Source organism: Carettochelys insculpta, chromosome 23 (genome assembly GCF_033958435.1).
Source record: "Carettochelys insculpta isolate YL-2023 chromosome 23, ASM3395843v1, whole genome shotgun sequence".
In the NCBI taxonomy this organism is placed as follows: Eukaryota; Metazoa; Chordata; order Testudines; family Carettochelyidae; genus Carettochelys; species Carettochelys insculpta.
The window spans coordinates 6,797,362-6,825,197 of NC_134159.1; the positions used below are offsets into that span (position 1 = coordinate 6,797,362).

Here is a 27,836-nt window from a genome sequence, read left to right on the forward strand (position 1 = left end):
CTCTGTAACACTTCAGAGACTAGCAGATGTCTTAGGGCATAAGCTTTTGTGGGTAAAACCCACTTCACCAGATGGTCTGGGGCAGAAATACAAAGGCAGGTAGATATGTAAGAAAATTACTGCCCAAAAAAAAAAAGTAACTATCCAATTTTCTTACATATATAGCCTGCCATTGTATTTCCACTCCAGTCCATCTGATGAAGTGGGCTTTACCCACAAAAGCTTACACCCTAAGACATCCACTTGTCTCTAAGGTGCCACAGGACTGCTCATTGTTCCCATCTTTACTGTAAGAGGTGAGCTCTGAAGCTGACAAGGCGGTGAGTGTGTCTGGCCTCTGTGACTTCCAGATTGCATTATTGTAATACACTCATGGACATTAAGGTTGGAAGGGACCATCATGACTGTCTAGCCCAGGGGAGAGCAATAATTTTTTATGGGAGGGCACTCCAAGAATTTGGGAAGTGTTCAAGGGCCTCTTCAATGAGCTTAATGAAGGAGGTCTGAGGCTCAGGGATGGAGGTTGAGTGCAGAAGGGAGTTTGGGGTAAGGGATTGGGTTGCAAGAGAGGATGTGGGGTCTGGAAGGGAGTTTGGGTGAAGGAGGCGGTTGTGGGACATGGGACTTGAATGCAGGAGGAGGTGCCGGGGTTTGGGCTATGACCTAGGGCAGAAGGGGGTTGTGACCAGGGACAGGGGATGGAGATGCAGGATCTGGGAGGAGGTATGGGTGCAAGAGGAGGGGCAGAGGGTTTGGGTTATGTGGGATAGGGGTGCAGAGGGTTGAGGGAAGGGAGGTTCTGGGGTGCCAGAGGCAGTCTGGCCAGGAGACTCATGAGGAAACCAGTCAGCAGCCCTGCAAGACCCTGAGGCAGGCTGCCTGCTGCAGCCCCAGACAGCTCAAACCTGCTGTCTGCTCTGCAGTATTCTCTGCTCCAAAAGCTGATGGGAGCTGGGGAAGCTTTGGGTACTGTCAGGCCCTTCCCCTCAGCAAAATTATCTCAGCTCCTATTGGCTAGAAACTGGAAACCAGCCAATGGGAGCAGAAGTATTTTGAAAGGGGGCGGGAGCAGCATGCAAACCCTCTGCCCACCAGTGCCTGGAACAGAGAGCAACATGGAATAGGAAGCCAGTTAAAGCAGCCACTGGCTTGCCTGAGGGGGTCTGCAGGCAGGATCCAGTGCCTTGGCAGGCTGGATGCAGCCCACAGGCCAGATCTGACCCACCCATGATCTGGCGTAACCACCTGCTCAGCCTATGCAAGCCCTGATCGTGCTACAAATCCAGTTGCAAAGCCACTCTTTCTGACTTTTAGAATAAAAATTATGTATTTATTACCTATCTCTCACATGGCGCTTAAATTGAAGCAGGATCCAGCTCTGGAAATGGGCCGCTCATGCACGATGTGGTTGCCTCCTGTTTAATGGTGGTAACCACATGGAGGAAATCGTAGCGATTCTCCAAAAAGTGCTCGGGCTTCCTGTTTACTTTGTGGTGCAATTAAATGCGGGTTTTCTCTGTTGCTCTTGCTTTTTGTTTTTAATTTTTTTTTTCACTTGGCTATTGGAGCTTTGACACTGGCACCTGTGGGTAGAGGTTGTAAATAAAACTACATGTGATACTATTACAAAGCCCTATAAGGTTGGTTCCTGGATGCCCATATGTCATTTCTCTCCCCACATGCCACCATGGCATCCACAAACACTCCTGCGAGCAGTCCCTGAAGCTGGGTTGTAATAACGTACTTCAGCTGCCCTCTGCTTGCCTATACTGTCAGACCTTTAAACACTGTAGCTGTGTCTACACGTGCACGCTACTTCGAAGTAGCGGCACTAACTTCGAAATAGCGCCTGTCGCGGCTACACGCGTCGGGCGCTATTTCGAAGTTAACTTTGATGTTAGGCGGCGAGACGTCGAAGTTGCTAACTTCATGAGGGGATCGGAATAGCGCCCTACTTCGACGTTCAACGTCGAAATAGGGACCGTGTAGACGATCCGCGTCCCGCAACGTCGAAATTGCCGGGTCCTCCATGGTGGCCATCAGCTGGGGGGTTGAGAGATGCTCTCTCTCCAGCCCCTGCGGGGCTCTATGGTCACCGTGGGCAGCAGCCCTTAGCCCAGGGCTTCTGGCTGCTGCTGCGGCAGCTGGGGATCCATGCTGCAGGCACAGGGTCTGCAACCAGTTGTCGGCTCTGTGGATCTTGTGTTGTTTAGTGCAACTGTGTCTGGGAGGGGCCCTTTAAGGGAGCGGCTTGCTGTTGAGTCCGCCCTGTGACCCTGTCTGCAGCTGTGCCTGGCACCCTTATTTCGATGTGTGCTACTTTGGCGTGTAGACGTACCCTCGCAGCGCCTATTTCGATGTGGTGCCGCGCAACGTCGAAGTTGAACATCGACGTTGCCAGCCCTGGAGGACGTGTAGACGTTTCGATGTTGCTACATCGAAATAAGCTATTTCGATGTTGGCTTCACGTGTAGACGTAGCCTGTATGAGTTTATTACAGGCTTCACAGCAAAAACTGGTCTTGAGAAGGGGGGATGTGAAGGAAGGCAGGTTAGCCGCGGTATGCATGGGCGGTGGGTATTGTAGGGTGGAGGATGCTCTGCCTCCACAGCCAGGGGTGGTCCTGCCATGCTCTGCAGCTCCCCTTGTGTCATGGCCCCAGCACTGGTCGCACCCCTGACCCTCCTTGCTCTCAGGGCTGAAGAGGCTGGGGCTGTACCTCCTGGTGCTGTAGCACTGGAGAGGGTGGGGCTGCCAGCCTGGAGCGGGGGCTGTAAGATGCAGTGCCGGGGCCTCAGAAGGGGTTGGGCTGGGGCTAGCCTCCCTCAGCTGGCAGTTCATGTGTGGCCCATGGCTGCATGGTTTCATTAACAGAACATGCTCTGTGCCAAAGGGGTGTTGTGAGAGCAGGCAAATTGGTGTGACTGGCTGGCATCATTATTTGGAGCAGAAAGGGTAGAGGACAATGTGGAAGCAGACTATTGGATAAGTGCAGAAGGGCAGAGCTGCAAATGGCCTTGGTGGTTAAACCAAAAGCCATGGCCTAGATCTGGTGGAAGAGCAGAATGAATTTGAAGAGGAGGGTGTAATACACATACTTAACACCCACACGATAGGCGTCTCTTGGCCTTGGTAGCCATGCAGCACAACCTAGGATTCTTCACAGGTTCACAGGAACTGTTTTGTTTTCTGTACGTGGGGCAGCTGACCTCTGGGCCTTGCTTACCCTGGAAGAACTCAACGCAACGTATCTTGCAACATGGGCCAACAGCAACATGAGTTGGTACTGCTACTTTCTTCCGGGTCCACAGCAGTAGCGTCTTCTATCATAAAACCAATCAGGCAAACAGATTGAGGCATTTAACGTTTTTTGTGAAAAGGTGGGTCTTTTTGTTGTGCTTGTAATGGTCTCGCTTGTGGCAGTGTGTCTATAAAGTACATGTTGTCCTCAGTTTAGAAACTACCATGCTTCTGTCACACCCACCCGGTCTCCAGAATAACAAACTAAACGCAGGTGTAGGCTTGAACAGTCGTTTCAAGAATGTCTGTTTTTCAGAGATTTCTAATAAACAGAAACACAGTAGCTGAATGGGCTTGGCTCGGACCATGTGTACATAAAATGTAACAACATGGTCCTTTCACATCACATCCCCTTCCTACTGATTTGTTATCCTCAATTACTATGTCATCTTTGTAAAACTTAGCTTGTACGTTCTCTAGAGCAATGGACCATGTCTCCTTTGTATTTTCTGAAGCCTTAAGGATTCTTTTGTTTTAATCTCGATAAAAGAATTAACTCTTGAACTACTGGAGTAATATAGAACGGTGGTTCTCAACCAGGGGTACGTGTACGCCTGGGAGGCAGGCAAAGCTGTCTAGAGGATACATTAACGCCGTGTTTCTCAACCTTTTTCATAAGTGAAAATATTGGATTTATTTTATGTTCATCTAATGTGTTTTATTTATCCTTTTTGCACAATCATAAGTACAATGGCAAACTTACTGCCTACAGGCAATTTCTTCCAACCAACACATTGCGATTAACTTGTTGAAAGAAATGTGTTGCAATGGTAAAAAAAAAAATGTGTCTGAAAATTGTAGGTACTTGGAGTACTTATAATTTTTTTAAAAAGGGTAACTTATATATATATATATAAAAAAAGGTCAAAAAACACTGATATAGAATTTAGCGCAAACCAAAACTTTTTCTGGCTGTCTCAGGTTCTTATATTGTTGGGACTGTACCTATTTTTTTTAATCCTTTCAAGCCGCCTCTTTTCCCCCGTCAAATTTGTCCAGTGTCATGTAGGCCCCATTGGCGAGTGTGTTGTTGTTATCATGTACTGCCACAACCCCATATTGTTGCCGTGTGTTGCTGCACATGTGATAGGCAAAAATAATGAATAGAAGGGCTGTTACAGAAAAGCAGAACAGAAACCAGAATTCCTATAAACGGTCTGTTAAAAATACCTCAACACGTCAGGGCCTATGGTTTAAAACTGAGAAGCTCAACATCCAAAAGGGTTGGAATAAAATATGAAGTTTGGGTTCAAACAACATTGAAGACAAGAGGTTCTGCCTAACTCCCTGACTGATATTAATGTTTTCCAACCCCAAATATTAAACGATGATCAAATGTTTTTAAAAAATAATTGGGGGATTCTCACTCAGTCACACACTTCCAGGAGTCTGGGGTTTCAAGAAGAACCTCAAATATAGTGAGATTCATAATACAGTGAACTTTCATATCCAGCAGCCTCAGGACTGGGAGGTTGCTGGATATTCAAATATTCTGGATAATAGGGAGGTATCGCTAGCAATGCATAACACTAAAGAAAAATAAGATTAGATATTAAGAAACAAACAAAAATGGATGCAGACTATTATTTACCAACACTGTAAACTTATACTATATTTGCTGTATTTATTTGTATTTGCTTTCACTATACTGTACTTATGGATTATGGTTAAAATGCCATTTTTTGTGAGTTCTGGATAATAGAGTGCCAAATATGAAATAATTTATTGTAAAATTCACAAGAGCTGATAATAGTGAGATTGTGATAACGCACTAACCTTTATAACATAACATTATTCTCTCTTTACTATGACACTATTGTACTATAAATAGAAAAAAAAAACAAAAGAGGAGGAGCAAGAGTTAGGCCTTTTGGGACACAAATAAGGAAACAGGAAGCACGGGTTCTATTGTTGGCTATTTATTATTAAAAACCCAGTGCGTCAAACATGTGTTTGAACTGGTAAGAGAGGGGAGATGTTCAAATACACACATGGTTAGCTGTCTAACTCCCATTAATTTTCGGTCAGAGTTAGTAACCTGAAAGCCATGTGCATTAGAAAATCTCTTCTGAGAGCCACTAAGTGCTTGTGCCAGGCCACAGACTCTTGTGCCTCTATTTCCCCATCTGTAAAATGGGGACAATGACAACCACACAGGTGTGTGCTGGGATTTGATTTATTCAAGTTACACTTACAGATTCTTGAACAAAAGGCACGGACTAAATGTACTGAGCTGTTAATGATGCAGTAGCTGGAGTACCAGTGTCCACCACAAAGGTTTCAAATGTATCTCATTTTATTCATTTGACTTACCTGTTTCTCCACGCAGAGTTAGCATCCCCTCACTTTTAATGTTGAAAATCACTTGCATTAGGAAAAATAAATGGTATCACTGAGATGACAGAAAGCTATGTTCAGTAGAGGAATGAATCCCATATCACTTTGCTTCCTATGTGAATAATTGTGTTCCTGTGTGAGAGCGATGGATTCAGGAGGTTTGTGCTACATTGTGTCTCCCCTTTGAGCCTTGGCAGACTCAGCTGTACTCTCCAGTCCTTGCCCTGACTTTCGAGCACAGACTTGCAAATGTTCATGGCACAAAACCTCCTCCTTTAACCGTCACGATGACGATGATGGAAAAAATTAATGTTTTAGTTGCCTTTCAGAATAATTTCTCCCAGGCCCTTCTGTGGTTTGTTGCATGGCCTCTCACTTTGGACTGAGCTGCAGGCTGACTGAAAGGTAGTCCTTGCTTGCTCTGGGTTTGCCCGTGTGCCTGGTGGGGCCCCGATCCTGGTGGAGGATGCGGTGGTGGCAAACATAGGATGGTAGAATTTCACAAGGGTGCCAGAGTATGTGAGCCCCAGGGAAGATGAAGTCCAGTTAAGATGCCTTTGGTGGATGCTGTTGCCAGGTCAGGTGCCCTGGGTAGTGATGCTCTTTGGGGGGACGGAGCGGGAATAGGTCCTGCAGGAATTTAGGGGCCAGATCTGGGCTGGGGGTGGTTCGATTTGCACCGGCTTTCACCGCTGCTCCGTGCAGCCGCTGCAGCAGCTGGACCCCAGCTGCCCTTCCCCAGGCCTGGGGGCTTGCCCGGGGAGGGGCGCCTTGCCGCCCGCGGTGGGCACTTTGTAGACGGTCCCTAATGCGGGCTCGGCCCTTTGCCAGGGCTCCCTCCCAGCTTCCCTGGGAGGAGCCGCGCGCTGGGCCCCGCCCCTCACTCCCTCCCGGGGCAGAGGCAGCGGCTGCAGCCGCGCCGGCTGCGAGCGAGTCTCGGGGACCGCGTTCATGCCGGGTGGGGAGAGCAGGCGCCCGGCCAGGAATGGGCGCCGGAGCCGGGCTGGTCAGGTCGGTGGAGGGGGAGTTGGGGGGGAAGGGCTCCCCAATTCCCTGGCACGAGAGGTCCCCAAAAAGCCCCGGGAAAAGGGCTCCCCAGCGCCCTGGAAAGAGGCCCCCCCAAAGTCCTGGGGCACAGCCAGACCCCTGCGGGAGACAGAGCGCGGCCCCCTGCGCCCCTCTTCCTTCGACTCATTTCGCAGAGCTGCGAGCCCCTGCTACCCCTCCCCCCTTCTCAGCCCTGCCCCTTGCTGGCCTCCTCCGCCAGGTTCTTCCAGATGATGGTGGGATCCTGCCTGGTTTCCCCCTCACCTCACACCCTCAGCACATTCACTCGTTCCTCTCTTATGCATAACCCAAAGTCCTGGGCGGTTGTCTGGTCTCATCCTCTGATGCTACCCTCCAGAAGCTGTGCACCCATGTACTCCCCTGCTCTTTGGTGGCTTCAGGCCAGATGCTTGTTTTTCTTGGACTGATATGCATATGTTGTTGTATGCAGCCTCTGGCTGGAAAGGGCTACAAAAGGTATCACTCCACGGAGAATTCAGTAGTGCTGCCTAGAGAACCTGCAAGCCTGCCAGGTGTTGGTTGTTAAGATGCTTTTGCTTTACACAGCTTGGAAAATGAGCAAGTAGACATGGGATCAAAGTCAGACTCTCATTTAAAATATGCTTCCCACCAGCTTCTTAGAGAAGCCTTTCAATAGTCTTGCCTTGAGGTTCTTACATCCCACTATGTTCATTATGATTTATCGCCTCTGATATATCCATACGGTGCTCTGCTGTAGGATGTGACATAACATTCTCCACTAAGATCCTCCTACTTCCTTTCAGTGCTTTATAGTCTCAGTATCACGGCCTGGGTCATTTTTGTGTTCCGATAATAGCATTTGATAGTAAGAAATGGAGGGAGATTGGGAGGTGTTTTTGCTGCCAGAGGGAAAAAGCATGAAGCAATTAATTGTTTTGTGTGCGACAACTTTGCTTGCAAGGGTTGTTTCAGACTGGTCTTGTTTGGATTTAATGGTCACTGGTTTTTACTATAATAATTGTTGAAACAATTGGAAGTGTTTGCTCCTAAAAGACATTCTGTTGAGATAAGCTAAACTGTGTAATACCCAAGTACAGCATTTTCTACACAATCTGTGTTGCAGTTTGCTTGTCATACTCTTCAGAAACAAACAAAAAGGGAATGATGTTTCTTATAGTACGTGTTTTTTGGAGAAGACCATTATAAAATTATATCTGGGAGGTGGGGAAGGAAGGTCCAGTGAAGAGGAAGGTTTGGTAGGACCAGACATGTTTCACTTCCCAATGTTGAGTTTTTGGATTCATTTCTTATAGGTCATATGACTTCTTTCTTCTCCCTCTTCTAGGCCATTCACAACTGTTTCTGTCCTTAAATTTGTGCTTTCTATTTGTCCACTAGATCCTTTCAGATCAGACTCCTACTTAACTCTCCACTCCTTGTCCTTTGGAGTTGAGCCCTGTTACAGGTTTACCGATGTCTTATCCAATCTAATTTTAAATTCCTAATTAAAAACTTTTTATGAAAGTGTTTCAATGGTCAAGTCATCACCTTCCCAAAACTTAACAGATTTTACATCCAGAAAAGGTACCTTGTAGCAAGTCCAATTTCACTTGCTAATTCATGCATGAAGTACAATAACTTGTGGTTAAACTAGAGGGTGTTTTTCAGAAAGATATCCTGCTTGATTTAAAGACATCAAGGGATGGAGTATCCATCACATTGCTTGGTAAATTGTTCCAGTGGTTTCTCCCTGTTAACAATTTGGGCCTTGTTTCCAGGGCAAACACTTCCAATTTGTCAAGCTTCAGTAGGCTCTTGGTGTCTTTGACCTTTAAGATAAAGAATATGCTAGCCTCAGAAATTTTCTTCACAAAAATTCCAGAAAACTCAAATCTTAAGAAATCTGGAAGTAAATGGTTAACGGATGCAGACCGTTCCCAATTCCTGTAAAATCCTCCTTGTCGCCCCTCACTTGGTTTATGCAGTCCACTTCATCTTAATCTTGCCTTGTTATTACTTTGCAAGCTTTTTGGACGCAGTGTCTTCCTGTGTGTTTTGTATAAGTCCTATTATAAAAGGACCTCAATCTTGGTTGGGGTTTTAAGGTGCTACTTGCAATTCAAATATCATAAGCTACTACTTTGATTTTTGTAAATGTTATCAGGTTACTGGGATATTAAGAAATCCTGTTTGTTTGATTTTTTTTTTTTAGTCCAGGGGGACAATATTACCAGTATAAGAAATAAAACTGTCTTCTCAGCCACACCTAAAGAAACTTCTATCCTGACTTGTGCTTTATCATGAGGAAATTTCAGGGGATTAGTATTTTCTGGGGAATGTTACTGCAGTTGTTTAAAACTTGATTTGGGAGACTGTTCTACAAGCTAGTTGATGTGGCCTTGGCATCAGGCAGTTTTTCCTAATATTCAGCCTAATTATTTCATCATCTTGCCATTATTTCTTATTACAGCTTTTGGTTTATATGCTAAATCCCTTTCTTTTCCTGTTGGTTGCATCCTTCATGTATTCGTAGCCTCTCCTAGTTATTGCTGAGAGTATTTAACCCTTTTAACCTTTCCACATCTCAGTGACTCTAAGCTTTCTTATCTCTCATGGTGTGTGCTATGTCACACTTCAGCTGTTGTACAGATCATCCCTTGTTTAGTATAGCCAAATCTCAATGTAATCTCTTTTTTTTTTTTTTTTTTTTTTTTTTTTTTTTGTGGTAAGGCCTCATTGTACGTTAGGTACCAGTACTTTGTAGCTTGCTGAAGATCAGGTATAAGTCTGGGGTCTATGTTGCAAAGCTTTGTTAATGTTGATGGCACCAGGAGATCCTCTTATGCTCCAGCCTAGTCTGCTTCTTGACTCTGATGGAATAGCTGTCCTTAGGTGTTTGGAAAATGCTTTCCTCTAACACCTGGATTGCTTTGTTGCTTTCAGAGCCTTGAGAATTTCGTCTCTCATTTCCCCAATTTTGCAGCACTTTTGATCCTTGAGAGACTACATGCTGCAGTGACTTACTTTTTAGTGAAGGAGGGCTGAATAGGGCTAATGCCTAAATTGCCCACTGCTCTGATTCCTGTTCTTCACTGCTAGATGGAAGGATCTTGTCCTTTTAAGACTTTAGCCTATTCTTCCTATTTCCTGAAGCTTTTTGTCTGCAGCTATCAGGAGCAACCCACTGATTTTTGCAGCTAGCCAACTGTCCTGCCAAAGCCTGGTTCTTAATAGCAACAGAGACACCAGACCCACGCCTTTGTGTTTTAGTAAGTTTGAATTATGTGGTTCGGTGGGATATGAGATGGTAATCTATAAACTGTGTATGTCCCTTGTGTATGTATTTGAAGGGATCCAGAGAAGTCGAACCCTGCCTGGTATAATTTCACTGGTAAGAGGTATTGATTTTCTGGCTTTCTTAATGGCCTGAACAGAGATTGAAGGATTTATTTCGGAAGTGTCATCTTAGATAGTTTAATTCATTACCAGCTCCACCAAATTCTAAAGTGAGCTCAGCCTTTCACCAAAGATCCTCAACTGGTTTACAAACATTTAAGACTTGTGGCATCCCTCTAGTTTGGGGTGTTTCAGTGTAACTTCTGGAGAAACTGATATGCAGAGGAGTTAAATAATTTGCCCATGGGCATGTGCTAGGTCAGTGTCAGAGCTGGGAATAGCCCCTAGGAGTGCAATTGCTAAAGCTCCTGCTTTTACAGCTGGCCTATACTGTGCTTCCTTATCACTTTGCTGTGAATGCATCTATTAGGCTGACACCTGAAATTTTTCCACCCAGACAAGGGTCTTTGTTCCCTAGACAGCTAATTTTCATCTTCTGCTGTTTTCTTTCTCTTCCCCAAGCTCTATTCCCTCTGCCCCATCCTCAAGCCCATTGACAGCGTGTCAGTTGCGGGATGGTGCGTGATGTTTGGTTTAGAATTTTTTTCTAAACAGTTACTACCTGATCGTCACATGTCCCCCGACACGTGCTTGATTAGATTCGGTGATCTGGTATTTCACTTCTGCTTCTGTATCAGGCCAGGTTTACACCAGGCATTAAAGTCAATTGTAGATAATGCGGTTCTAACTACAGCAATTGCGTGGCTAGAATCGACTTACCTGGATGTCCTCACAGAGGGTGGTCAATTGGAGAAACTCTCCCATCGACCTCTCTTCCTTCTCACGAGATCGAGGAGTATGGGGTCAATGTTGAACCCAAATAGTTTGATGTCGCATGTCCCTACCAGGTACGTGACATTGAACCCCAGTAGACTGGCCTTGAGCGGGTCCATCTTCCACGTAGTGAAGACGTACCCTTAGTGTAAGTGAGGGTGGGACGCTTTGATCATCATCTTCCTCTTATTCTGGAGCAGAGAACCCTGTAGTACAACAGCCTGGTATTGTCATGCATAAGAACTTCTTTTCTGTCTCCCTTGCTGACAGCCTCATCCCCCATTAGCCATATGCACAAACAAGGTTAGCTCCAGTCCAGATTACATTAACAGAGCTCCGCTTCTCATTACCTTTCCCTGTGAGCCTCTAATGGCTGTCTGTGTTTGTGTGGGCTGTGTAAAGTCTCTGGAGGCAAGAGTTCCTGTATGAGAGAAAGGAGGTTTCAAGCAAAAGGAAGAAGTGGATGCTTGTGGTCCTTGCGTAGATCAAATTCCCTTTGACATCAGTGAAAGGTTTGATCTCCAAGATTGAGAGATCAGTCCACACAATATCAAATCCACTCCCTGGGGCTTCTATCATGAGACTCTGATGTTCCTCACTGATATGTTGACGTTCAGAAATACGGAGCAAGTAATGGGTAGCATCAGTTCCTCTGGGAGCAGAGGAGGAAGCGTTGCCTAGCATTCAGAACAAGGTACTGGTGGTCTGGACTCTTGGTTTAGTTCTTGCTCTATATTACCTGTGATCAACTGAGTTGGCCCCTCTGCCTAGTTGAATAGTGTGTGTTTGATAAGCAACCTGTGAAATAGGTAATGGGGGTTAATTGTCAAGAGCTTAGATCCTTAAATCAAAGGCACTACAGAAACATTATAGCAAATAGAATTATATCTAAACAACAGAAGGATGAAAGCCAGTAGTGGTTAAGGAATGCAGTGAATTAACAGGCAGAATATAAATGATTGCTGTATGGAATATAAGTTGGGTTAGAAAAACAGGAGGAGATGTGAAAACCCTTTCCTTGATTGGGTAGAAAGAAGGTTTAGAAAATGATTGGGCAAATAGCTTAAACTAGAGGAGAAAATGTAAATGAGGATTTGAGAAATTAAGATGGATTTAATCATTTTCACTCATTTTTATTACTGAAGTACCTAGGTGCCCTAGTCATGGACCAAAACCAGCGTTCCTTTAATTTTTTCCAACCATGGATGGAATAAGTTTTTATGTGCATCGAGGCATGTGTGGATGTGCACCACAAAGAAACACATGCTGTTGACTGTGGGTGCTCTGCTAACCAGCTGGGTGGCCACCCAAGTGATAACAGGGAACGCTGAATTGAAAGTGGGTAATTAGATAGCTTTGCAGATCTGTACTGAGAGTTCCTCCCGAGCATATGGGACCGCAAGGGAGAAAACACAAAGGTGCCTGTTTGAAAATGTACCAAGCAGGCAGCAGTTGCTAGCATCATGGGTGGATGGGAGGTGAGCATTTGCAGCTTGTTGGCAAATGAGCTGTTAGGTAGGGTGGGGATTAACTGCAAAGGGCCTTAAAAGGGAACTACATTGCTGGGTTTTTCAGAAATAATTTGTTTCAGCCTTCTAAGATCAAAATAAATTATTTCTGAAAAGAGCATTCACACTGCGAGAGCATTTTGAAATTGAGCATTAACACTAGAGAGCCTAGTTTTGAAATAAGAGCAATGATGGGCTGCCACTCTCGAGGCCAATAAAGTCATACTTATTTCTGCTTAATACATATAGGCTATGTCTACATTTACCAGGTATCGGAGGGGTAGCCGTGTTAGTCTGGATCTGCAACAGCAATGAAGGGTCCTGTGGCACCTTATAGACTAACAGGAAAATTTTGAGCATGAGCTTTCGTGAGCACAGACTCACTTCATCAGATGCTGGATGCATCAGTTGTCCAGCATCTGATGAAGTGAGTCTGTGCTCACGAAAGCTCATGCTCAAAATTTTCCTGTTAGTCTGTAAGGTGTCACAGGACCCTTCATTGCTGTTGCATTTACCAGGAATATCGACGGCTGCTGTGCAATTTTAGGTGTGCCAATTGCATGTCTAAAATCGATTTTGCAGCCGCTGACATTGGTCTCTGTGTTCGCTGCAGAATGTCAACCTGCCGCTGACATTCCTTAATCCTTGTGGCTCACAAGGAGTTCCAGGTTCAACATCGGTCCCAGAATGCAGCGTTTCACACGTATGCGAAACAGCGCCCTGGAAGATTGAACCTAAGTGTTCGATCTTTCACGGCTAGTATAGACCCAGCCACAGAGTCAATTTCGAAATTGAAAGGTGCGGGGATCAGTGAAAGTAGTTTGCTTTGGTGGGGTTACTCGTTTGAGTTGAATACCTTGTTATTGAGTGTGCACAAACATGGCTTGAGACACAACTGAGCTGGACTGTAGTGTCTGGGACTTTTGCAAATAATAGAAATTATAAGGTGAGCTTGATGAGAATAAATGTTCTTACTGTTCCTCAGAGACAATGTCCTTTATAACCCAGGAGCAGTCTGCAGTGTTACTACATCTACACATCCCAGATGATCGACTTCAGGGTTGATCTTCCTTGGTTTGATTTATTGCGCCTAGTGGGAAAGTGCTACACTGGAACATGAGGGCTCTGTGTTTGGCCCTGGTACACCTCATTCTTACAAGGAGTAAAGGAGGTTGATGGGAGAGTTTTTTCCTGTTGACTTCCCTCTGTGGATGGCCAGAAAAATTGATAGAGCTTGGTTATAGATACGCAATTCTAGCTATGCCAGTTGTGTAGCTAGAATCGATGTCTCTACAATCAACTTACCTGGCTGTCCTCACAGTATCAAGGAGTACAGAGATTGACTGTTGACTCCAGATCGTTCGATTTCCCATCCCTACCAGGCATGTGAAATCAGACCCCCAGACCAGGTTGATCTTCCGCATAATGTAGACCCTCAGCGACGCAATTGTCATCGCTGGAATTGTGTCTTAGATCAACTTTTCCTAGACCTAGCCAGAATACTCCCACAACACAACGTTGTGGGTTGGGCTTCTCCAGGCATTGTAAGAGGGAAGGGAAGTAGCAGCTTCTACAGTAAGTCACTGGCTTGTATCTGGCTAAGGTTGGCGGTCACCAGTGGTTGTTCAGTAGTGGCCTATGTGAACTGAATGAGTTGGTGGTGTCAGTGCTCCTGGTAGCATAACAGAGAGTCCTTTCCACCTTGCTGACAAGATTTAACCAAGAGAACTAGAACTGACAGATTTCTCACAGCGAGATAGAATCCCATAGATACGGGTAGATGCGCTTTCTGGGATGAGGCAGAGGGTGCTTGCGTTGCCATAAGGAGATGAATTCAGTCCCCAAGGGAACTGTTCTGGAATCTTTCACCAGTGTGAAATTCATTTTAAATATATTTGATGAGTTAATTGGTGATGGTAGATGACTTAAAACTTTAACTGGCAAACGTACCCCAAAGGCCTTCATCTTGCAATGAGCTTGTTGTGGGCGAGTCCACGTTAGTTTCTCTCTGTGCAGAACTTATTGCAAAAATGGAGCCAAAATAGGAACTTCAGTGTGTTTTCTCCTCAGAGTTTGGGGAAGGGCATGTGTGTGTCTGGGTATAAATCTTTCTCATTTCAGTGGCTGCCTGACAAGAAAGTCACTTCTTACCGTCTCCTACTCTGCTAGCATCCCCGCGAGCTCTGCACCAGACACGTCTTACAAACTTGAAAGTTGTTTTTGCAGTTGTGCGACTAACAATATTTCTGTCAATTTGTAGGCGTCAGAGCATTTATATCTGCCTGGTGAGGCAACGTAAAGGCTTGTGTAATGCTGGGCCGTCTGTCATCTCTCTCTCTCTCTCTCTCTCTCTCTCTCTTTTCATCTCCAGCGTGGTTGTGTATTGTAACCACTGAAACAGTGGTTGATAAGCCTGGTAGGAGGAGTTAGGCTTTTTGTTTTTCAACTGGCTGGCTTGTTAAATAGTGCCTGAATCAGGTTAAGTTTCTGTTTATGTAATGTACTACATAAAGAGGGACTCTGTGGTGGCACCATCCTTGGGGTTTGTTCATAACTTGTAGTACGTGCCTGAAGCCCCACACTTGTGCTGTACCAATGTGTGTAGAATGGCAACAAATAATGTCCTTTTGCAAATGCCGTCCCAATATACCAGTTTGGGAATTATCCTGCAGTGGAGCTATTTTCCACATTGTATTACCAATGTACTTCAGCCCTGGCCTGGCATAGTCGTAAGGACAGGGATGGAGTTCTTATCTCCCAGGAAGTACAGTAAACTCTTTCACATTTGGCATTTTGTCATTCGGAAGTCTCAAATAACCAGCGTTTTAACAATAAATCCATTTTAGTTATGTTCTCCTTAAGTTCAATGTATTGAAAATAAATACAAATAAATACAGCAAATACAACATAAGTTTACAGTGTACAGTACCACTGTGAGTGAGTAAAGTACTCTACATACATTTTTGTTTGTTTCTTAATATTTAATCTTATTTTTCTTTAGCATTCTGCATTGCTAGGTGTACATCTTGATTATCCAGAATATTTGAATATCCAGCAACCTCCCAGTCCCGGGGCTGCTGGATATGAAGGAGTTTGCTGTAACATGAAGTAAAAGCTCAGTGAAGGCAAGGCAGTTGGCAGCTTTCACATGGGTTAACAGGATCAGATAAAGGCGATAGGGGAAGTTAGGGTTAAACCTCCATTTCTAACTTGTGTTTTAAACCACAGTTCTTCCGTGGGATTTTGTGTGATGTTAGCTAACAAAGGGGGAGAACATCCCCTAGTGAAGATAAGACCCCATCGGAGTTAGGAAATGGACCAGCCACCCATGAGGCTGCCATAAGAGAGCCGGTTAGTGCCAATAGCAGTGGTTTTAGTAACACAGTCCCTAGAAATTAGGCAGCATCCACACCCCTTATTTTGCAGAGGAACTGTGCAAGAGCTGTTAGGTGCTACCATCTCCTGGTCATGCTGGGCTAGCTTTGAACCAGTGACTGGGCTCAGAGGGAGAAAGCTCAATGTCTCGTTACCAACCCAGTCTCCCCACAGATTGATTGATTGTTTGTAATATAATTATTCCTCACTGTGACCGTTCCCATGGTCAGCAGGCTGTGATGGAACTTCTGGGAGCCACCAATGCACAGAGGCAATGGACTTTTTATTTATTTATTTATTTGTTTGTTTTTGTCAAATCAATTATTTTTTGCAGGTCTGATCATCTAGAAGGAAGCCCAAGTGCCATCATGCCCCTTCTTCTTGCCTGCTGGGAGGGTCAGGTGCTGTCAGTTCTGCCCTGTGAAGAAAGATTGAAAAGACTGGGACTTCTCAGTTGAGACAAGGGGAGACTAAGCAGGGATATGACAGAGGTGAATAAGGAGAAGTGAATAAGGAAAAGTTATTTATTTGTTCCCATAGCATAAGAACTAGGGGCCACCCAATGAAATAATGCCCAGCAGGTCTAAGACTAACAAAAGGAAGCTTTTCTTCACACAGCCGGGCTGTGGAACTCCTGGCCAGAGGAGGTTGTGAGGACCAGCAGTTTAACAAGGTTCAGAAAAGAACTAAATAAACTCCATCAATGGCTAATAGCCAGGATGGGTAGGAATGGTGTCCCCAACCGCTGTTAGTCACAGGCTGGAATGGGAGGGCAGGAGAGAGAGAACTCAATGATTTTCTGCTCTGTTCACTCCGTCTGGGGCATCTGACACTGGCCACTCTCTGAAGACAAGATACTGGGCTAGACGGACCTTTGGTCTGACCCAGTGTGGTTGCTCTTATGTAGGAACTTGTCTGTCTACAGACTGCCAGGGGCAACAGGAGGCTCTGCATAGAGGGTGTGGTCAGAGCCCAAACCCGCCCCAGACATGTGGCTCACTTTCGAGAATCCAGCGATGACCTAGTTGTCTCCTGCCCTGCATGGGACTTCCCAGCCATCCCCCTGCTAGCCTCAGTTGTGATCCCTGAGTCAGGCTTGTTCCTTACTGAAGTATAACGGGTACAGACAGGGCAGTTCTGCCCCTTGTGCTGCGGGGGCCTTGCCCATCTCAGGACATAAGAGAATACGTTCTGAACTGATTACTTTCCCCCAGCAGTAAGGCCTCATTTTGCCAGGGATGGAGGAGTGCGTATGGAGGGGAGCAGTGGCGCCAGATCTGCGCAGTGGGGGAGGTCGGGTTTGGTCACAGGGGCAGGCAGGGATCAAGTGAGTAGCAATATCAGCCCCAGCCTCACATGGGGGAGGCCAGGCTCCAATGAGCAGGGATGCCAGCCCTGCCTGAGGAGAGGCTCCAGCGAGCCCCACATGGTGAGGAAGGGGAGGAGCAGCAGAGTAGTGGATGCCTTGGGGGAGCAGCTTGGGCGAACCCATTGTGGGAGCGGGGAGGGCTCGGGCTAGTCCCACGTAATGTGCCATTTTCCCTTTGGGAAATAGGATGAGCCTCCCTTGAAGGACATTCTCACTGGTGCTCCTCTTAGGCAAACACGTGGGGAGAGGGATTAAAATGCTGGATGCGGGGGTGAGATTTTCTGCACAGACGGGTGAGGAGGAGGGTTCCTTCCCGTGGTGAATGAGGAAGCACTGGAGGGCTGGGGCCCTCATTAGGGCAGTGTTCTAATGGGAGATGCATCTGCTGTAGTTTGTTGCTGTGCCGTATGTCTGCGGCATGGACACGGTATTATGTCTGTGAGGTTCTGGGGAGCTCTGGGCTGGGAGGAGGTGCAGCCTTTTGTGCCTATTCTGCTGTCTCTCTCTCTTGGCTGTTCTGCAGCATTTGTCCATCACAGTATCTCTTTCTGCCTCTTGAGCCAACAGGTGTGGTGACAGAACTGTGTGTGTACCACACAGGGCTACAGTCAGGGCCCTACATAACACAGACTTAAAACACCCACCCAGGGAGGAAGGGTGTTTCCATGGTTAGGACCCGAGCTTGGGCCTCAGACAGGAGAGTTCAGTTCCCTCCTCTGACTCTGGCTGACCTTGGAGGAGTTATTTAATCTCTTATATGCCTCCGCTCCCCATCTGTGACACAGGGTAATGGAACTGTCCACCTGTGCCGGGTGCTGTGAGGATAAATGTGAACAATTGTGAGGCACTAAGAGATGACTAGGGGAGCCAAATGAATGCCTTGGAGAGCCTCATTCTGCAGCTGTCGTCACACGTTTAGATCTGAGGTGTTGCTCAGCTGGTGAGACTGGTGATGCAGATCTGAAGTGTAGGAGACGAGGAAGGCTTTCCTGTGAGGCTGGTCTTGCTGATATTTTTACACCTACCTCCAGCGCATAGTCCCTGGAGTTCCCAGAAAGGTCGCAGACTCTGCATTGGACGTGTAACCTTCCCCGGAGTGGGGAGAGGCCTCAGGCTGGCATGGGGGACAACATCTAATGGGGTAGGGTGGAACACGGCCTATGGGCCCCAGTCCTAACGCCCGGAATGCAAGCAGGGTGAGGGGTGGGGTGGCTGCAGAATGGTGAAGAGGCAAAAGTCAGGAGGAAGACGACCGAGGCAAGGACATTGGTCGTGTTTAAAACAGCACCTAAGGGTGGAGAGAACTGAGCTTGAAAGCGGAGGGAACTGTGAACACCACAGCCAAAGCCTGGATTGTTTCTGGCATAATTCTTGTTCTTCTCTCCCTTCACACTGTAGTATCCGAATGCCTGGCAAGAAGCTAACACTTCTCACTCGAGGTATTCAAAACTTTTCAGGCCTCAGACCCTGGACTGCTGCACAGGAAGAGCACAGGAGGGGCTCTTTGGTGGGAGGGTGTGGGGCAAATCTACACATCTGCCAGGTAAATGTCTGGAATAAAGCCAGTGTCTACCAGAGCTTCCTAATTCAACATCTGCAACTTCAGTCATCCCCTGTCCCCTGCTTGGCAGGCATCCCGTGTGAAGAGCCCTGTAGTAAGGGTAGCCCATTCTCTGCACAAACTGCATGCGACTGAGCAGCTCAATGGCGAAGGAAGTGTTGCAGTTGTACTTTGTGTGCAGAAGCGCCCCTGGCCTGAGAAGCAGCTGCCTCTGCCATCCTCAGTGGGGAGGATGCGAGTGATGCGCAGATTATTTCTCCTAACTCACGTCTCCGGGCGCTGTGGTGGTGTGCAATGTACCCTCCACACTTTTCCATCCTTGTGTGGGTTTTTCCGTCGGAGTGTAGAATAAATTTTATGTGCACCAAGATGTGTCAATGTGCACCACCCATAGAAACACGCTGCCTGGCTGTAGGCGCCCTGTTGGTCTGCTGGGCCTCACCTCAGTTTCTCCTGGGCAGCTGCACAAATGCACAGTTTACAGAGAGCATAGGTGGCATGATAGTCCAGGCAGATACGCTCAAGGCCTGGGCTGAGGGATCCCTGTAATCCCTCATTGCTTGGTCTTCACTTGAGCATTCATGGGAGGACAAAGGAATGAGTTAGCTTTGCTGGCATTTAACCCATGCTCCTAGGCAGTCTGAGTGTCACATTTCACATCTGTAGCCTGCATCACGGAAACCCTCCTCCGGGATGCTGCATGGGATGTAAAATTCAATTCAGCTGTGCTTGGGATTTTCCCTCCCCATCCTTTCCATGGCCCCAGAGAGTGCTGGACCTGTGCTGGTTTCAAGGGCAAGTGCAGGTTTTGAGTGGGAGTCCTGAAAATTTCCTGGTCTCACTGAGCCTGAGTGGGCATGAGAGCAGGGTCATTTCTGTTGTTGTGCTTGACTTGAACAGGATCATTTCTGTTGTGCTTGACTTGAACTCACACCCCCTGCTCCCTTCCCCCCACCTTGAAGACACTCGATTGGCTTGTGGTCTCTGCATCCGGTCTCAGTGTGATGCAGCATGTGCTTTAAGGAAGAGGGACAGATAAAAGCTGGCTTATGTTTCTGGGAATCCTGACCTCACTGCTGATGGGGAAGTGCTGCACCCCTGGGCACTGGCAGATAAGGTGCTGGGCTTCTCTTGTCACATTCAGGCAGAAGATTGGCTTACAAGGAGCTCCGTAGGTGCTTGGAGCATCGGCCTGCCCTCAGCAGCCTGCTGCTCTAGCTTCTCCCTCTTGGATTAAGGGAGGAGAGAGAGCTCACCACTCCAAATGCTGCCTGTCTCTGGGAGCTGCAGAGCCTTTGTTTTGAGCTCTAAACAGCAAGTTCAGCTCAAGTTTGATAAAGGGGGAAGAAATGAAACCCCGTAGTGCGGCTTGTGGCATATGCAGGACTGGATTTTGGTACCAAGGAGAGGGGTCAGTTTGACATAGGCCAAAGCCTCGGTTATCCACAGTGCAGCAAGCTATAGGGTAAGCTTTCCTCATGCTGCATAGTCGTTGTGCCCCACCCCGATGCAAAGGGAGTCCCTTCTGCAAGTGAGAAGAGTGATAGGCAATGGAAGTTACGGTCGGGAGGAGGCTGCTGCAGCGCCCCCAGGTTTACATCCGTCTTCCCCACACCTGGAGGCCAGCTTCACTGCCAGCCACTCCGAGCAGCCCTCCCTGGGTCCCAGCGGCCCTGCTGTGCACCTGACTCTGCTCCCCATAGGGTCCCTCCCCACGGCCCAGGGTTTCTCCACCTCCATCCCAGAGTCCCCCTGCCCTGCCATATGTTCCACTGGCCCTTGGGGCTTGCCAGCCCAGGGCTCTGCAGCTGTTCCCAGCTGTGGTCCCAGCCTGAGGCGAGGAGAGTTGCCCGCTTGGCCAGGCTGGACAGATGAGGCCATTTGGAGCAATGGAGTCTGGTCCAGGAGGGTTGGCAATGTGATCTCAACGGGTCTAAAGGGGGGTGCAGCTCAGCACCCCCACCCCTAATGCCCCCAAGAAGGGTGTTCTGTTCCTGTGGCTCATTCAGGCCTTGGTTCCTCGGCTGAGACTTCTGGTACCAGTCTGTGTGACTGTCTGGCCAGGGACTCGGCTGGCTGGCCTGAGCTGTTGTGCCCGCACAGCTGTTTTTAGTATGTTGGTGTGAACGTCACTGGGGAGCGCGCAGCCAGCTGCTGCGTGGACATCTCCTCACCAGCCAGCTGGAGCCGTCCTGATGGGATGTGGGCACCTGCCCCTCAGGAACTACCTCCACCAACTCCAAACTCACTCTCCACAGATCAGCAGATAGGATCAAGGAGAGGCAATGGGTCAGAGCTATGTTCTGTGGCGGATGTTTCCTGCTGGATGAATGGGTGGAAACGCGTGAAGTCTGTTGATGAGCATTACATAACCCCAAAGAAGAAACCAAAGGGGTCGGGTTGCTAATTTTGATTGGAGATATTCCTGGAGGTTTCATCCTCTGGTATAATCTTGAGTGAAACTTCAATTCCAGGAGACTCCAGGATAATCCTGGAGGCTTGGGAACCGTAAAGGGAGGGGATTAGTTTCCGGTTAACGATTAACATCCTCTGTTGTCCTGGGGGTGTTAGCTCTGTGAAAACAGCTCTTTGGGTTTGGTGATGCAGTGTCTCCTGCCGGTCACAATGTGGGGAACAAATGACGGATTTCTGCAAGGCGGGACGGATAGAATCGCCCCCTTTCCCTCCCCTCTCCCCTGAAAGAAATCCTAGCCATGCCACTTTGTGGCGTTTTCACCCTTATTGTTTTGAAAACAAAATAATTTTTAATCTTAAAAAGTTATAATCTGGACCCACGCCAGCTCTTCCTTGAACACCTGGAACTCAGCTTTGGAAGCCAAAAATGGGAGTTTGAAAAAATGAGATCCAAGGACTGGGATGTCAGGCTGAGAGTGGGGACTCCTGGGGTCTGTTGACTGTTTTGCCATAGAGTGACTGGGGGGAAGGCCCTGCACTTTTCTGAGCCTCAGTCTCCCCACCTGTACAGTGTGGAAGACAATTATTGAATCTCCTTTGAAGAGAGAGAGAGAGAGGGAGAGAGAGAAGCCCAACATGAATTCTAGAGCGGACCAAATTATCAAACCTGGGAGTCATGGGGTGGGGGTGAGATCAGGTCAGGGCCATGCCAAAAAGTAAAATTTAAAAAACAAAAATCAGTTTTGGTTCAAAATAAACCTTTTCCCCCTCATTGAAAAACATGCAGGGAAAAAAGCCTTTTATGCCAGTGTAACCACCAATAGGCAGGCTCAAACCTGGGACCTCTGGAGCTTAGTGCAGGTTCAACGACAGTTTGGGTGAAAAGCCGGCTGGGTCTCAGTTTAGGCTGCAGAGGAGACTCATTCTTTCTTGTGTAAGTGGTCTCGGTGCCACTCCATGGGCCGGTAAACCACACCCAGTAGGTGTGTGGATTACACTAACCAAAGAGAATGTCCACTAGAAATGACATTTGCTTCAGGTGATGGTGAAGGGTTGGTTGGTTGGTTTTAACTAAGACTATTCCAGGAATTTAATCCCAAATTGCAGACAGTTTCAGCACCCAGAAAAATGCATTTTTGGTGCATATACCATTCACTAAAAAGAAATTGCACCTAGATGTAACACTAAATTTTTCGTATTCTTAAATGACTAAGTAGAAATGGATTCAAACTATAAGCAAGGCAGTGCCTTGGGGGAGATGAGCAAGGATGTCCTTGATTTAAGGCACTGGATTTGGAGATTGGGTTGAATTCCCAGTTTCCCCATCCGTGAAATTCATCTCAATTTTCCCACCCTTCATAAGGTGGGTGTAACTGGATGATACTCACACCATCGTGCTTCCTGCTGGTCATGGCAGGAATTAGCTTAGTCCAGCCTCTAGAGTGCCCTCTTCTGGCTGCTGTCTTGCTCGCTGTTACCTGTTTTCTGTTCTCCGCCAACTCATATCATGACCTGTGTCCCTCCCAGACCACAGTGCCCTTCCATCAGGGTATTGCCGCATGACTGTGCCCCACACTCTAGGGTCCTCACCTCAGGGAACGCCTCCGAATCGCCTCTACTCACCTTGCCTCAGTGATCCACTGCCAGTCATCATATAGCCCCTTACTGCAGGGGCTAATTGCAACCTGAAGTAGCAACTCACCATTGGCAAGGGGTTGTGGGCCTGCTGCCTTCTCCTGCCCTGACTCCTTCCCCACAGCCCTAATACCCTTAGGCCTTGGCTCAGGCCCTGCAGCCTGGAAGTGGGGTCCAGGCCCAAGCTCCCCAGCTCTGATTTCTTCTCCTCTGTGCTCCTCTTTCTCAGGGAGCCCCTGTAGCTTTCCTCGCAGCTGGGTCCCGCCTACTCCACAGACAGAGCAAGAGTCTTTGCTCCACCTCTCCAGAAGCCCCTATTTATACTGCCCAGCCTGGCCCTAAATGGCAGCTGATTGCCTCAGCCCTCTTTCCAGGACTGGGTTTAACCCTCTTTCCAACTGGAGCAGGGTGACTGCCGCTGTCAGGGAAGGGATTGTGTCCCACTGTGTCCGTGAAGTGCTTAGCCCTGGTCTTGTTAAGGGCTATAGGACTGACTGTGGGGCAAATAATAATTGTCCTTTCTCTCCCTTTGTTGCAGCTTGTAGCTAAGAAGTGAGCAGGATGCCCCCAGGCATCTATTGCCCTGTGGAATTCTGGTCCAAGGAGGGAAACCAAACCATCCAGGTGGACTTCCTGCTACCGACAGGCATATACCTGAACCTCTCTGTGTCCTGCAATGCCAGCTTGGGCACCATCAAGCAGGTACCAGCTTTTTCCTGCCCCAAGCCTCACCGCTGTGATAGCTGAAGAGTCACCATTGGTAACGATTTTCCAAGCATGCAGGATGTTTTTCTCAAGTGAGCTCAGTGCTCAGAGAAGATGTTCGATGCACAGCCTCATTTAGCCGTGCACCTGTGCTAATAAAGTGCCTTTTTCCTGATCTGGAGGGATTTCCTCTGGGATGCTCTCTTTGCATTCTTGTCAATGCTAGGCATTGCTGCTGAGACTGCCAATGTAGGGAGTAATTACAGCACCAGCTGTGATTGGCATCAGTCTGCTGGGAACTTGACTCATTTCACGGCAGCCCTCAGATAGTAACAGGGTTTTTACTGGTGGACCAGATTTGAATCAGCAGCTGAGGAGTGACAGATTCCCATGCTTCGTTAACACTCGCTCACTCCCCACCCTGAGATTTTCAGTCTCAATGATCTTCTGTGGGCCAGTGAGAGAGAGCCTCTCTGGGAAGCTGAATAGAAATTCTGGATTAAATCTTATATGTTTTGCAGTTCTTTATGATGACTAACCTTTTAGGGCTCTCCCCATAGCAGTAAAAAAAAGTCCCTGGCACCAATCTTAGGGTCTATCCACACAGCAAATTTATTCCAGAATAGTTTATTCCAGAGTTGTTATTCCAAAATAAACTATTCCAGAATAATGTGTCTATGCTACAGGGAAGCCCAGGAATAAGCAGCACTTATTCCGAAATAACAAGAAGTCCTGTGGCACCTTATAGACTAACATATTTTGGAGCATAAGTTTTCGTGGGCAGCGACCCACTTCATCAGATGCATCTGATGAAGTGGCTCTTTGCCCACGAAAGCTTATGCTCCAAAATATCTGTTAGTCTATAAGGTGCCGCAGGACTTCTTGTTCTCGAAGCTACAGACTAACACAGCTACCTCTGATACTTATTCCGAAAGAGTGTGTCCACATACAATACAGCCTGTATCAGATTAGAGCAGTGCTTTTGGGGGCTTTAATCTGAAATACCATGTCTACACAGCCCCTGTTCCAAAATATATTTCGGAATACTCACTATTCGTCATACAGTGAGGTTTACTAAATTTGAAATAAGCTGTCCACTATTTGGAAGTTATTTCGAAATAGCAGTTGCATTGTGAAGACTCTCTCAAAGCTATTTCAAAATAACAGTTGTTATTTCGAAATAATTTTGCTGTGTAGACATACCCTTAGATCCCCAATCAGTTGACTTGGGGCTCATGGAAATAGAGGTGCATGGCGGAGACTAGCAACTTAGATGTTTGGATTAAAATGATAGAAAATGGTGACAGGTATGGAGAAAGTAAATAAAGAAAAGTTATTCACTTGTTCCCATAAAACAAGAACTAGAAGTCACCCAATGAAATTAATGGGTAGCAGGTTTAAAGCAAACAAAAGGAAGTATTTCTTCGTGCAGCGCTCTGTCTACCTGAGGAACTCTTTTTTTCCAGAGGACATTGCGAGGACCAGGACTTTAAAAGGGCTTTAAAAAAAAAAACTATATAAGTTCATGGAGAATAGGTCTATCAATGGCTTTTGGCCAGAATAGGGAGGAATGGTGTCCTTAGCCCAGAATTTCCCCAACCTATGGGTCCTAACCTAAACATGCGCTACCATTACATTTCAAAAGGGTCAGGGCTGGGCTGGGCTGGGTGGCTCAACAGGTGGCTCTTAGGAAGCCATTCACACTCCTGAAGTGGTTCTCAACTTCTTAATTGGATTAACCACCATCAGACAGTTAAGCCAATCAATTACATTGAGAACCATTTCAGCTGCAGGACAGAGAACTGCATACCTGAGAAGCAGTACCCAGCTCAGGTAAGGTAGGTGCCTGGGTCCGAGGTTAGGAGGGAGGGCTCAGCTCCCTGGCTTCCAGTGTCTGCAGGAGGTGAGGTCCCCCCAGCCCACAGCAGGGTTCCCATGGCTGGCACTGCTGGCCAGCGCTCTGCCCCAGCTGGCTTCTGGTCGGGGTCTAAACTTTTAAGAAAATACAAAACGTAGTTTTATTTAATTTCAGCCCCGAGTGTGACTTCGCTAGCCCCTGATTGTGGAGTTAAAGCTAAGGGGAGTGGTTTGGGGAAGAGTGTCTTTCCCCCACCACAACTCTGATTAACTATAGTAAATGCAGTGTTGTTATTTTATTCATGTATTTATGTATTCCCCCTTTTCTGTGCAATAACTACTATGAATACATATATGAGGGGGCACACTTTTATATTCTTGCCTCAGGCGCAAGATTAGCTAGTTACGGCTCTGGCTCTCCAACCCCCCCTCCCGTTTTTTTAATTGCCTTGGGTCACCAAGTCTTCCTGAATTGTCTGAATGGATCCCTATCAGAGGCTGGAAATTGGTGACGGGAGGGATCACTTGATTAGTTCCTGTTCTGTTCACTCCCTCAGGGCATCTGGCATTGCCACTGTTGGAAGACACAATATTGGGTTAGATGGGGCTTTGGTCTGACCCACTATGGCTGTTCTTAAGTTCTTATGAATCCTATTGGAGCCCAGGCTCTGAGGCCCACCCCTTTTGCAAGGTTTCAGTGGCCACATCCAGCCCCAACTCAAATGTCCACACTGCAATTTTTTAGCACTGGGAGCCCAAGTCAGCTGTTTCAGGCTGGCTGTGGCTATGCCATGCTGCTTTTCTTGCTGTGCAGACGTCTCTTTATTATTTTGTGCTGCAAAAGCTGTGTCTTGGTGGTTGGGAACTTAAGTTAAACAGAAAAATTTTTGACATTTCCTTTGAGGAATAAAATGCTGAACAGAACAGCTGAGGAAACACAATTACCTTTTCAATTCGCTGGGCAAAACTCAGGGTGAAAAAGGAAGGGCCTGGATGCAATAGCGGCCGGGTTTAGATGACTCACACAGCACAAGAGACAGACACACAATACCAGATCATTAGTTCTTTCTATGCCTGCAGTTTTCGGGCCAGAAAATTATGGGCCTAGTGGTGGTGCTTTAGTTGTTAAGTCACTATCTGTATGGTCACAGTGAGGTAATTAGTTAACTATCTAAATGGCATCCACTGGGGCGGGGAGGATGGGCTAGTGGGGAGGGGGGATGGAGTGAAATACAGCACACGAGGCTTCACTTCCTGGCTCCGTAGCAGACGCGTGACCTGTATCTCAACTCCCCCTTTGTATAATGGGTGTAATACCTCTCTACAGGACAGGGGCATTGCAAGGATAAAAACCCATGAGTAAGTATTGTGAGGAGGTCAGATACTGTAAATGCCTAGAGAGATTTATGGCAGCTCATTGCAAGCACAAAGAAAGGGCAGTCAGGTTGCACATTGGGTCCGTGCAGTTATTTCTGTGAGCTCACACGAGGATCAGGAAATAACCAGGTCAGGAATAGTTACAGCTACGCCTGTTGGAAAGCGTGTGCTATTTTATGCTCCTCAGAGGATGCTGTGAAAAGGGTTAGCACTGCCTCCCATTGCTGTGCGTTGCCCATGTCCTCTAGGTGCAAGCAGGCATGTGCAGTGAAGAGTTCCCTAGGGATGGCATTTCTCAGGGTGTTTTACAAATGACTGTTGCTCCTCCCAGGGACTTTCATTAAGGCCCAGCAAGGTCCCAGTCAAAAGCTGTCCCTGGTGGTGTTGGACTGTGTTTAATGGCCTGGGGGCAGGGTGGGGTTGTTGGGATGAGGGGGAAGAAAGCGGGGTAGTCGGGAGGGGTTGTGAGGGTTCAGCTGGCACAATGGTGGTTCCACCCTGCTGTTGGTTTCTCCCAGGTGGTCTGGCAGCATGCACAGTCCGAGCCATTGTATCACATGCTCAATGACCCCGAAGCATATGTCTTCACGTGTATCAACCAGACAGCCGAGCAGCAGGAGCTGGAGGATGAGCAGCGGCGCCTGTGTGACATCCAGCCCTTCCTGCCCGTCCTCCGGCTTGTGGCTCGTGAAGGGGACCGTGTCAAGAAGCTGATTAACTCCCAGATCAGCCTGCTCATCGGGAAGGGTGAGTCCCACCTTGCTGCCAGGAGCAGCTACTTTAATCGAGGCAGGGCGGAAGTGCTGGCTGCATGGAGCGCTAAGCTACTCCTGGTGAGCGGGGCTGACAGCCGCTGTGCGCCACGGGCAAGGTGGGAGCAGGGGTTGGATCTGTGCACCAGAAGGGCAGGGCCAGGTGCAGAAGGAGCGGGGCCTCAGGCAAGTCAGCCCTTAGCGCTGCTCAGACTGCAGCACTGCCACCCTGCCTCATCCTGAGAGCCACTTGGACAGACAGAGCAGTGCTGCTGTGGCATTTCTAAAAGGGCCTGGACCTTCTTCCGCCACTGCTGAGGTAGTAGCAGAACTGAGCATTAGCAGCAGCAGAGACCAGAGCACCGGGACCCTTTGAATTGCAACTGCCTCCTTGTTCCTCCACCCTCTCGTTGGCTGGCCTGCTCTAGGCCCAGCTTCTGTCAGCC

At 47.5% G+C, this 27,836-nt stretch overlaps 1 protein-coding gene across 2 annotated transcripts in view; it reads left to right on the plus strand.

Annotated features, from left to right (window-relative positions):
* The first annotated feature begins 6,538 nt into the window (after nucleotides 1–6,538).
* The window catches only part of PIK3CD (phosphatidylinositol-4,5-bisphosphate 3-kinase catalytic subunit delta), a 59,218-nt gene continuing 37,920 nt past the window's right edge, over nucleotides 6,539–27,836 (plus strand). For both annotated transcript variants that reach the window (XR_012648680.1, XM_075018068.1), the window contains exons 1-3: nucleotides 6,539–6,648; nucleotides 23,238–23,401; nucleotides 27,157–27,385. Coding sequence is in view for 1 of the 2 variants with exons in the window: in XM_075018068.1 (XP_074874169.1) it covers nucleotides 23,261–23,401; nucleotides 27,157–27,385 (370 nt within the window). In the remaining variant the exon portion in view is untranslated. The remainder of the gene's footprint in view (nucleotides 6,649–23,237; nucleotides 23,402–27,156; nucleotides 27,386–27,836) is intronic.